The 12,132-nt window shown below is 47.1% G+C and overlaps 1 protein-coding gene across 2 annotated transcripts in view; it reads right to left on the bottom strand.

Annotated features, from left to right (window-relative positions):
• Positions 1-428: 428 nt before the first annotated feature.
• LOC311102336 (DDB1- and CUL4-associated factor 5-like) overlaps positions 429-12,132 on the bottom strand; it is a 28,063-nt gene continuing 16,359 nt past the window's right edge. For both annotated transcript variants that reach the window (XM_084143645.1, XM_084143644.1), the window contains exons 7-10: positions 6,400-6,466; positions 5,225-5,352; positions 2,744-2,890; positions 429-2,652 (exon numbers count right to left, since the gene is read on the bottom strand). In XM_084143645.1, coding sequence (XP_083999771.1) covers positions 1,384-2,652; positions 2,744-2,890; positions 5,225-5,352; positions 6,400-6,466 — 1,611 coding nt within the window. In that variant the 3' untranslated portion in view covers positions 429-1,383. The remainder of the gene's footprint in view (positions 2,653-2,743; positions 2,891-5,224; positions 5,353-6,399; positions 6,467-12,132) is intronic.

Below are 12,132 nucleotides of genomic sequence, written 5' to 3'. Positions count from 1 at the left end.
ATTGTGGTAGTAATGGCATGTTTAAGTTATCTATGTAATTATATTTTTTACTCTGTAAGTATCCCTGGGTATCTTGAAAGGTGGGAGTAAAATGTCATCATCATCATCTTAGATTGATACAAAAAAATCCTGATAACGGATAGAAAAAGGACTCAGAAATGGTAGCAGTGTAATCATCGGGTAGCGGTGTAATCACTGGGTAGCAGTGTAATCATCGGGCAGCAGTGTACTCACCGGGTAGCAGTGTACTCACCGGGCAGCAGTGTACTCACTGGGTAGCAGTGTAATCACCGGGCAGCAGTGTAATCATCGGGTAGCAGTGTAATCATCGGGTAGCAGTGAATTATTGTTTAATTGAAGAAAGAAACAGAAAGAATACATGTGCTGCTGGTGACAGAGGGGGTTGATGAGGACGGAGAGACAAGGACAATCATAATACCTTCTTTAATGCACAACTCAAACAGCGGTTTGCCTGGCTCCAACAGCTGACACTTCACCAAGCTAAGCAGAGAAGCTCACTGACAAATCTAAATGAATCAAGTCTCTAACGCCAATAGAAATTAAATATGCTGTCTGAAGCCTTAGTTCTGAACTGGAGCTTCCTTACAGGAGTGTTTTCTTCAACAACAAAAAACAACTAAACTGGACGTATTTTTTTCATATAAAAAATAAAAACAATAATAACATTTCTGCCTTATAAGACTAAATTACTAACTAGTAGGGCATTTATAATTCCATTATTGTCAATGTCAATATTATTACTTCTATTTTAGGATCTTTTCATTATTGATGTCATCTATGGTTTGACCGCAGAAGTGATGACCATTTCTAGAAGTTCTAGAATGCGTTGCTGCCATAGTAATAATTGGACCAATCATTATCCAGTATGTTCTGATTGACAAACAGAGAGCCAAGCCCTCCTAACCACTGTGTCCTGCTCTTAGCAGAATACGTCCCAACGTCTCAAAAATTCAAAATTTGCGACACCCTTTTTTAGTGTCACCAAACCAAGAAACTGGATTGTAAAAACCCATAGAAAAGCCACCCTAAGGTGAGTCTCTGGTTACATCCCAAATGTAGGCTCAAAAGGCCCCTGGTGAAAAGCAGTGCACTATATAGGTCAGTGGTTCTCAAACCTCTCCTCGGGGACCCCCAGCTGTTCCAGGTGTTTAATCTATTCCAGAGTTAGCAGACCTGATTCAACTCGTCAACTAATCCTCAAGCCCTTGGCTAGGTGAATCAGCTGAGCTAGTTCAGGGTTGCAATGATGTTGTGAAACGTCCCCGAGGAGAGGAGATGTTTGAGAACCACTGGGAATAGGGAGCAATGTAGGACAGCATCTTTGACCAAATGATCACCTTCCCAAGACAGGCATCATCATCATCATGTCTTCAACTTCTTCTCTGAGGGCGAATTCTCCAAATCCTCCAACTCCCCTTGACCTCCGGACCCCAGGTGAGTCCGTTTCAGCTGGCCTCTCTGAGAGGACAACCCTGCCTCTTCCTTCTCCTCTACCTGGGTCCTAGTGTCTGTTTGTTTCTCCTCTAAGGCCTCCCTCTCTCCCCTGGAGTCTACTGGCACTTCAGTCATCTCAGTCTGGTCAGGGTGCCGCAGGCCGTTCACGCCAGGGCTGTGCTGATGTCTGGAGGAAGGGGAGACCCAGCTACTGTTGTCCTCCTCCGGACTCTCCAAGCCCTCGACCATCCTCTCTAAAGCAGCCTCCCTCCCCGCCCCCTCCCAGGACTCGGTCCTCTGCTGCAGGGCGTCTTGAGCCAGAAGGGAGGTGATGTGGAGCCCCTCCTGCTCCGCTCGGTCTCGGTCGTCCTGGCTGTCCAGAGACACTGCAGGGCTGGAACCGGCAAGTCTGCCTGAATTGCTAGTACGTCTCCCCGTTTCCGAGCTCCTCCTTTGGAGCACGATCTGGACCGAGTCCTGGTCCTGCTGCAGCTCCGCGGAGGACGCGGAGGAGGATGAGGCCTCATCGACGGAGATCTTGGGGTAGGAGCAGGAGTCGACCCCCCCGGGGTACAGTGCCTGGGCGGACTCAGGGCGCCCCCCGCTGGGCCGGCAGGGGAAGTGCATGCGGCTCCTCCGGGCTGCGTTACGTTGCCTGGTGCTGGCCCTGCGGCGCTCCTCGTCCTCAGAGCTGGTGGAGGTGGTGGAGGAGCTGGAGGAGGCCCCAGCGGGGGAGGATGTGGGGCTGGAGTGGGTGGAGTTGTCTCGGGGGCTGGGGGAGCGCGGGCGGGGCATGGGGTCAGGCCAGAACCTAGAGGAGTCAGAGGCCTCTCCCACCAGGTCCAATAAGACCGCAGACTGGTGTTGTCGCTGACGACTCCTGGGCAGCAGCGGCTCCACCCCCTCTTGACGCTCCGCCCCCGAGGCCTCGGGTGCAGCCAATGAAGATGAGGAGGAGTGGTCAGAGTCGCCTGCAGCAGCAGCAGGGTGTACAGGTGGAGCAGCACCACCAACCCCAGTCCCAACCAGGGCACCGGAGCCGTCTCTTACAGCCCGCGTGGAGCGTCGGCCCCTGGCGTGGAGCTGCTGGATGGCCCCCTCACTCAGGTCGCTGTCCGAGTCCGAACTCCAGCCCTCGATCTCCCGACGCACCAGAGAGTCAAAGAAGGCCATCATACGAGGGTCCTCCTGGATGGACTGAGATGAGATAAGAAAGATGCAATCGTACTTAATGAATCCCCCAAAATATGTGTGTGTGTGTGTGTGTGTGTGTGTGTGTGTGTGTTACCTGTGAGACGTAGTCGTGGCTCAGGCCGCTGCCGCTGTTCAGCACCAGGTTGATATATTCCTCATGGCTGTACAGACTCCTGGACTTATCCTCTACACAGCCATCCAGGTCTCCCACACTCTCCGGCTGCTGGTAGGGGCTCCACGCCTGGGGAGGGAGGAGAGGGGAGCGGGTGGGAGGGAGGAGAGGGGAGCGGGTGGGAGAGGGAGGGAGGGAGCGGGTGGGAGAGGGAGGGAGGGAGCGGGTGGGAGAGGGAGGGAGGGAGCGGGTGGGAGAGGGAGGGAGGGAGCGGGTGGGAGAGGGAGGGAGGGAGCGGGTGGGGTCAGGTTTAGAGTGCACCTGGGCCTGTATCAGCTTTCACACTTCTGGTACAGAACAAGAGTTACTGTAGGAGAGACTAGAGCTATGATGATGAACAGACTAGAGCTATGATGATGAACCAACACTCATCTTCCTTCTCTACAAGCTCAGGCCAGTCGACAAGCTTGTGAACAGATGGTGAAGTAGGCAGACAGTGAACAGATGGTGAAGGAGACAGACAGTGGACAGATGGTGAAGGAGACAGAGTGGACAGATGGTGAAGGAGACAGACAATGAACAGATGGTGAAGGAGACAGACAGTGAACAGATGGTGAAGGAGACAGACAGTGGACAGATGGTGAAGGAGACAGACAGTGGACAGATGGTGAAGGAGGCAGACAGTGGACAGATGGTGAAGGAGGCAGACAGTGAACAGATGGTGAAGGAGACAGACAGTGAACAGATGGTGAAGGAGACAGACAGTGAACAGATGGTGAAGGAGACAGACAGTGAACAGATGGTGAAGGAGCCAGACAGTGAAGGAGGCAGACAGTGAACAGATGGTGAAGGAGACAGACAGTGAACAGATGGTGAAGGAGTCAGACAGTGAACAGATGGTGAAGGAGTCAGACAGTGAACAGATGGTGAAGGAGAAAGTGGACAGATGGTGAAGGAGACAGACAGTGAACAGATGGTGAAGGAAAAAGTGGACAGATGGTGAAGGAGACAGACAGTGAACAGATGGTGAAGGAGACAGACAGTGGACAGATGGTGAAGGAGAAAGTGGACAGATGGTGAAGGAGAAAGTGGACAGATGGTGAAGGAGACAGACAGTGAACAGATGGTGAAGGAAAAAGTGGACAGATGGTGAAGGAGGCAGACAGTGAAGGAGGCAGACAGTGGACAGATGGTGAAGGAGGCAGACAGTGGACAGATGGTGAAGGAGGCAGACAGTGGACAGATGGTGAAGGAGACAGACAGTGAACAGATGGTGAAGGAGAAAGTGGACAGATGGTGAAGGAGACAGACAGTGAACAGATGGTGAAGGAAAAAGTGGACAGATGGTGAAGGAGACAGACAGTGAACAGATGGTGAAGGAGAAAGTGGACAGATGGTGAAGGAGACAGACAGTGAACAGATGGTGAAGGAAAAAGTGGACAGATGGTGAAGGAGGCAGACAGTGAAGGAGGCAGACAGTGGACAGATGGTGAAGGAGACAGACAGTGGACAGATGGTGAAGGAGGCAGACAGTGGACAGATGGTGAAAGAGACAGACAGTGAACAGATGGTGAAGGAGACAGACAGTGAACAGATGGTGAAGGAGACAGACAGTGAACAGATGGTGAAGGAGACAGACAGTGAACAGATGGTGAAGGAGAAAGTGGACAGATGGTGAAGGAGAAAGTGGACAGATGGTGAAGGAGACAGAAAGTGAACAGATGGTGAAGGAAAAAGTGGACAGATGGTGAAGGAGACAGACAGTGAACAGATGGTGAAGGAGACAGACAGTGGACAGATGGTGAAGGAGACAGACAGTGAACAGATGGTGAAGGAGACAGACAGTGGACAGATGGTGAAGGAGAAAGTGGACAGATGGTGAAGGAGACAGACAGTGAACAGATGGTGAAGGAAAAAGTGGACAGATGGTGAAGGAGTCAGACAGTGGACAGATGGTGAAGGAGACAGACAGTGGACAGATGGTGAAGGAGGCGATGAGCCGTCTGTCTTCACCTCAGACCCTGTGATTGATGAGGGACAATGAGTCATCATTACTCGAGACCTGAGATTCATACAGGGTGGGAAACAAGCCAGAGGGACGGATGGGTGTAACTACCTTTCCAAGGGTTTAAGGAGTAGAAGGGCTGATTCATTCATGCCGAGATGATGATTCATTTTTTCCTTTTCTTGCAACAAACAATTACCTTCAAGATTCTGTGCATTTTCTAAGTACTTAGACAACTGAACTGATGACCTTCTAATCATGATGACGTAATCAATTGACGTTCATTCAAGCATGGTGATGATATAATGTTGATATGATGTCACTGATGATTTCATGAACCAAATCATTGTACCGAGTCATTTTACACAAAGTCAAAACACCCACCCCGACCTGTGTTTTGTACGATTATGAAAACGTGTTTTTGTTTTTTGTTTTTCCTCAACGACGTCACTACTGACCTTGATGACCTTCTCGACCCCGGAGGAGCAGATCATATAGGTGCTGGGGTTGAACCGGACCTGGTTCACGATGGAGCGGTGACCCTTTAGAACCATGCTCGCTCCGTTCACCACACGACCCGGGCCTCCTGGAGGGGTGAGACGGAATAAGAGAGATCGTAATCTGTAACCACGTTTCCATCCAAACATTTCATGCGGATGAATAACCGGATGCATGAAAAAGGTCACGACTGGGCAGATGGAAACGTTAAAATGCCGGTACAATTTTATAAATGCCAACTGACAATTTGGTGGGATCTTTTTGTGTCGGTAAAATGTATTAAAGCAAGAAATGGCAGAATCGCCTTTTATGTGCAAATATTGATATAATAACCGTCATATCGAAGTAAATTTGGAGTCACGCGATGACATGTTGTGTGGTCCTCCCACTACGACTCATCGGGAAACCATGCCGTTTATTAGGCTACAGATGAAATAAGTTATGATGAACTTCACAGGGTGGTGAAAGGGCCACGGGTGATGAGCTTGATGCTCCTTTCCAATAAATATCAAGGGTCTTATTCTGGTGACATGATGATGATCGATGCTTGGCTGCAGTTTTGACAAATAAGAAATCTCTCTTATCCATAATAATCTCATCATGTAGGTATCCCTACCCACATTGTCTCCGCGAGCCGATGGCTAGAGCGCACTCGCTATACATTTTACATGTTTTAGTCATTTTAGCAGACGCTCTTATCCAGAGCGACTTACATGAGCAATTTAGGGTTAAGTGCCTTGCTCAAGGGCACATTGACAGATTTTTCACCTAGTCGGCTCGGGGATTAGAACCAGCGACCTTTCGGTTACTGGCACAACGCTCTTAACCACTAAGCCACCTGCCGCTCTATATATAAGGCAAAACCATCAGTAGAGTTGAAAATGTGAGTGAAACTCATAGAACACAGGAATTTAACAGCAAAAGTAATTTATATGTGCACCACGCCATCACGCACAGCCTTTTTCACCCGCAAAAAAAAAAAAAAAAAAAAAAAAAAAAGTCAGTTTGCTGGAAACATCTCTGGTGGGAAAACGCCACCAGAGATGTGTTTTATCTGTCACAAATTGGACAGAAACGTAGCTATTGACACAAACAAGATCAACAAACTGATATATACGGAAACGCACACTCTTACCTGCTTCAGGATCCTTTGGGATTCTCCACATATAGAGGTTGAAGTCATCTGATCCAGACAAGATGTACTGGAGGACAACAAAAGAGATTAAACATAAGAGTTCACCGAGGCTGCGTCTCAAAATGGCACCCTATTCCCTATGTAGTGCACTACTTTAGACCAGGGCCCTGATGGAAAAAGTAGTGCACTACATCGGGAATAGGGGGTCATTAGGGACGCATTGTAAGACATAGTCCTCTAAGCAAAACATCATCATGATGTTAAAAGCTATTACATAATATTCTCTGCCGCCTGTTAATTAAAAAGAGAAGCCGTCGTCAACAAACAAATTGCCAAAACAAAAGCTGCTAGATGGCCAGGGAACATCTAAACTTAAAACATTACGGCCATTTTGAGATAAGGGTCCAAATTCATAAAGTGCTGATCTAGGTTAAGTTCATTTTTGTATTTTAGATAATAATAATAATAATAATAATAATAATAATAAGCCATTTAGAAGACGCTTTTATCCAAAGCGACTTACAGTCATGTGTGCATACATTTTTACGTATGGGTGGTCCCGGGGATCGAACCCACTACCCTGGCGTTACAAGCGCCGTGCTCTACCAATTGAGCTACAGAGGACCATTCATTTCATTTACATCATTTAGCAGACGCTCTTATCCAGAGTGACTTACACATTGGTGCATTCACCTTATGATAGCTAGTGGGACAACCACTTTACAATATATTATTCTCTATTTATTTGGGGGGGGGGGGGGATAGAAGGATTACTTTATCCTATCCCAGGTATTCCTTAAAGAGGTGGGGTTTCAAGTGTCTCCGGAAGGCGGTGAGTGACTCCGCTGTCCTGAGATTACGTGGACAGGGTGATCTAATCCTAGATCAGCACTCTTGACGCTTTATGAATCCGGGCCTAGATCCTCGGTGTTAAATGTGACATTTTTCCTTTTTAAACTTTCCTTTTTTTAAATTTAAAATCAAGGATCCATTTGTAGATACAGCAAACAGTCAGCACAGTTACAGACGGACACCGACGTATTTATGACAAATCTCTTCTCCGAGAGAAGATAGAATTTGAGATGTGGTGTAACTTCTACAAAAACACACTGAGCAGAAATATGTGTGCTGTCTGTTGCCAGGCAATGAGGAGCCAAGCCAATGAAGCCAGAAGATAATAATTATCCAAAATGACCCAAAGACTGTATCCCAAATAGCACCCTATTCCCTATATAGTGCACTACTTTTGACCAGGGTAGTGAACTATGTAGGGAATAGGGTGCCATTTGGGGATGCAGTTTTTGTCTTTCTCACTAGGGTAATTATATATCTACTAACTAAACGGCTCCTAGTGACATCACTAGCGTCATTAGGAGGTCTGTGGTGACTCCTGGTCATGCAGCACACCTGGGAGGGGAGGGGAGCCCCAGGACACGTCAAGTAGGACTGTAGCCATTACCGGCACTAGCCTTTTTGGGGTCTCTTAAGCAAGATCATCACCTTCACAACAAGTAGTCAGGGGGCCATGCGCACAGAATAGAGAAAGCACTACTGAATGTAGCTGCGGCCATTTCACTCGGGTCTGTCCAGCTGATGTGCTTCACCACCTCCCACAGGCCTCACCTCTCCCTCTTTCTCGGTTTCATTCTGGTCTCACACACCACTGGTAGAACCCACTGGTAGAACCCACTGGTAGAACCCAGCCTGCTGCAGCACAGTTCTGTTATTTTAGCGTAGAAGAGTCTTCTGTAGCTAGGTCTCCCCTGACAACACCGCAGCATATTGTGAACATAAACTACACATGGTTGCAGAGTGATGTCATGTCTCATACGAGGAGGGACTAGCCCCTAAATTACACCCTATTCCTTACATAGTGTCCAGAGCTCCGGTCAAAAGTAGTGCACTACGTAGAGAATAGGGTGGCATTTGGGACGCTGTGAAATATATATCGGGGTCGTTGACTTTCTAGGTATGCAGGAAAACAAAACAAGTCTGTGTGGTTCAGATGGTAAGAGTGTTAAGCTAGCGACGCAAAAGGTTGTGGGTTCAAGTCCCACATCCATATACTGAAAATGTATGCACTCACTGTAGTGTAAGTCGCTTTGGATAAAGTTCTGCTAATTGGCATGTACAGTACCAGTCAAAGGTTTGTCCACACCTACTCATTCAAGGGTTTTTCTTTATTTTTTACTATTTTCTACATTGTAGAATAATAGTGAAGACATCAAAACTATGAAATAACACATATGGAATCATGTAGTAACCAAAGCCACCCTTTTCCTTGATGACAGCTTTGCACACTCTTGGCAGTCTCTCAACCAGCTCCATGAGGAATGCTTTTCCAACAGTCTTGAAGGAGTTCCCACATATGTTGAGCACTTGTTGACGGCTTTTCCTTCACTCTGCGATCCAACTCATCCCAAACCATCTCAATTGGGTTGAGGTCGGGTGATTGTGGAGGCCAGGTCATCTGATGCAGCACTCCATCACTCTCCTTGGTCAAATAGTCCTTACACAGCCTGGAGGTGTGTTTTGGGTCATTGTCCTGTTGAAAAACAAATGATAGTCCCACTAAGCCCAAACCAGATGGGATGGCGTATCGCTGCAGAATGCTGTGGTAGCCATGCTGGTTAAGTGTGCCTTGAATTCTAAATAAATCACCAACAGTGTCACCAGCAAAGCACCATCACACCTCCTCCTCCATGCTTTACAGTGGGAACCACACATGCGGAGGTCATCCGTTCACCTACTCTGCGTCTCACAATGACACGGCGGTTGGAACCAAAAATCTCAAATTTGGACTCATCAGACCAAAGGACAGATTTCCACCGGTCTAAAGTCCATTGCTCGTGTTTCTTGGCCCAAGCAAGTCTCTTCTTCTTATTGGTAATCCATTTTAGAATAAGGCTGTAACGTAACAAAACGTGGAAAAAGTCAAGGGGTCTGAATAGTTTCCAAATGTTCTGTACATTGGCGAAAGACTGCCACTTAAGTATTGTGGTCAGTTTGTATTACCTTGTAAATTCAGCTATAATGACAAACAAGGAATAATGATTCAACATCCTCTCCTTTTTTTGTATCTCGTCTCATCGCTGCAACTCCCCAATGGGCTTGGGAGGCAAAGGTCGAGTCATGCATCCTCCAAAACATGACCCGCCAAACCACGCTTCTTAACACCTGCCCGCTTAACCTGGAAGCCAGCCGCACCAATGTGTCGGAGGAAACACCGTTCACCTGACGACGAGGTCAGCATGCAGGCGCCCGGCCCTCCACAAGGAGTTGCTAGAGCGCGATGAGCCAAGTAATGCACCCCCCGGCCAAACCCTCCCCCAACCTGGACGACGCTGTGCCAATTGTACGCCGCCCTATGGGACTCCCGATCACAGCCGGTTGTGATACAGCCAGTGATCGAACCCGGGTCTGTAGTGACGCCTCTAGCGCTGCGCTGCACCACTCGGGAAGCCCACGACATCATCTCCTAATCTGTCCAGAACTCTTATTCTTTTTACAGCAGGTTCGCAAGTCACAAAAATAAATAAAATGACATTGTAGTATAGTTAAATCCTTCCTTCTCTCTCTCTCCCCCAAGCAAAACCCATTTGTCTCCACCTCCCCCTCCCTGTTTCCTCCCCCCTTTACCCCACCCAAGCTTCTCCCAACCTCTCACCCAAGCCAAGCTTGTCCCTACCTCCCATCCTTGTCCACCCTTGCCAAGCTTGTCCCTACCTCCCATCCTTGGCCACCCAAGCCAAGCTTGTCCCTACCTCCCATCTTTTCCCACCCTCGGATACACTTAATCCCATCCATTCATCGACCTACTCATCCATTCTCAATAATTCCCGGCCTACATACGTGACTTGTTTCAGGAAACCAGGCGTATGTCACGGGTCACTACTTCACAGGAGAGCCATTTGAACTTAAACTTTTTTTTTTGGCAGAAATGCCTTCTGGAACGTGTGAATTTTCATGTGCCTTAATAACAAACTTGTATGCGAATACGAATAAAATTGTTAAAATTACGAGCCCTGTTGGTTTAGCTACAGAAAAAGACAGCAACCTTCCCGCTAGCCATGATTGGCTGAGATAATGAATGGGCTGGAAATGCAGAGAGATGAGTTCGGATTGGTCTGCCATGTAGCACGCTTCTGTCTATTTGAGCGGATCAGTATGTGCAGGTAATCCTGTGTAACACGGCTTTAAAAAAATTAATATACATTGCGTAGTGGAACTGCATAAGTGTTGCTCTCCACTTTCTGGAGGACCGAGTTTTGAAATAAGTGGAATGACAGTATGATAGCTAAGGAGATGGCGAAAACACCCGTCTCCGGATTACATCTTCAAACTAAGGGCAACCATGGCATCCGTGACAAAGAGTGAGAAGCGTCCGTCCATGTATACGGGTAAGATCTAGTCTAGCTAGCTACATTTTCATATATTTCAAGTTTCTAATTTTGTCAGGAAGTAGTTTTCATTTCAAGTTATAGTGTTCTAGCTAGCTAACGTTAGCTGGCTGGCTTGCTAGCTAACGTTACATGTATGATCTGTGTAGTAATATTATTCGTATCTCAGAGCCATTTGCTTTGCTAGTTATAGCCTAATGTTACCTAGCTAACATTGAACCTGGTTGGTTAGCTATCTGCAGATTCATGCAGGGTAGTAACGTCATGAGTTGGGATTATGGTTCATTGTTTAGCTAGCTAGCTACATGTCTTAACAAAATACTTCACTATGCAAGTAACCATTTCAATTGAATGTTAATTATGTCACTGCGAAAACTGATAGACGTAGCTTGTAAATTTGCTCTGGCTATCTACTCCGATTTCAGAGCACTCTCGTCTGAGTGTGCCAGAGCGCAGAATAACTGACGAATTTACCAACACCAATTGAATATTGCCGGTGTCAGTAAACTTTGGCAAAAAAGCGTAAATTGTTGCTAGCAGCAGTTGCCGTCACCAACGCTCTGGATAACATAAAAACAGCCTAACCAGCTCTGCTAGGGCGAGTAAAATGGTCATTGAGCTGTTCTCTCATTTGTTTCTGGAAGTAGCTAGCAAGCTAGCCAGTTAGCTTGGGTGATTGACTGCTGTTGTTAGGACAGAATTCTCAGATCAAGCTTAAGAGGGTGTGAACGATGCTGAATGGGTTTAGACAAAGAAGAACTCTTCAGTAGGTACCAAAACATTCAAAGGCCATTTTCTCAAACGTGAGGTTACAAGTTTATCAACTTTCAAAGCAGAATTACTTTCCCATTGTTCCTCAACTGTAGTGTATGATATACAATTTTCTAGCTCTGAGTCTCTACTTTTCGTTTTGAGCCGGTCGGTCACCCTATGCATCCACCCACCCACTCTCCCACCATCCTACACATATTCACCATGGCTCACCCTCCCATTCTGACACACACGAGAGAACAGTTATTGACATATGCTATATTTCCCCCTTTGAATTGTCTTTTCAGTGTCCATGTAGTCCACTGGCTACTTCTATAGTTACTTCATAGAGAAGAACAGATACTTGGGGGAAAGTAGAGTATAGATTGTATTGTTGGGAGGGGGAGGAAAGGATATGGTCTCAATGAATGATAAGCCGGTCTCAGGCATCACTCACTATGTAGCCTAGTGCGCACATCGTTTATTGTAGCTTGATTAAGGCGCTTGTGAATTCCATCCATTGCGTTCCCTTCTATTACCCACAGCACTGCCAGGAAGCGGCGTTGAGATTTGAATCCTTTTT

The sequence above is a fragment of the Coregonus lavaretus genome (assembly GCF_964263955.1).
Source record: "Coregonus lavaretus genome assembly, chromosome: 27".
Classification (NCBI taxonomy): domain Eukaryota; kingdom Metazoa; phylum Chordata; class Actinopteri; order Salmoniformes; family Salmonidae; genus Coregonus; species Coregonus lavaretus.
This window is presented reverse-complemented; position numbering and strand designations above follow the sequence as displayed.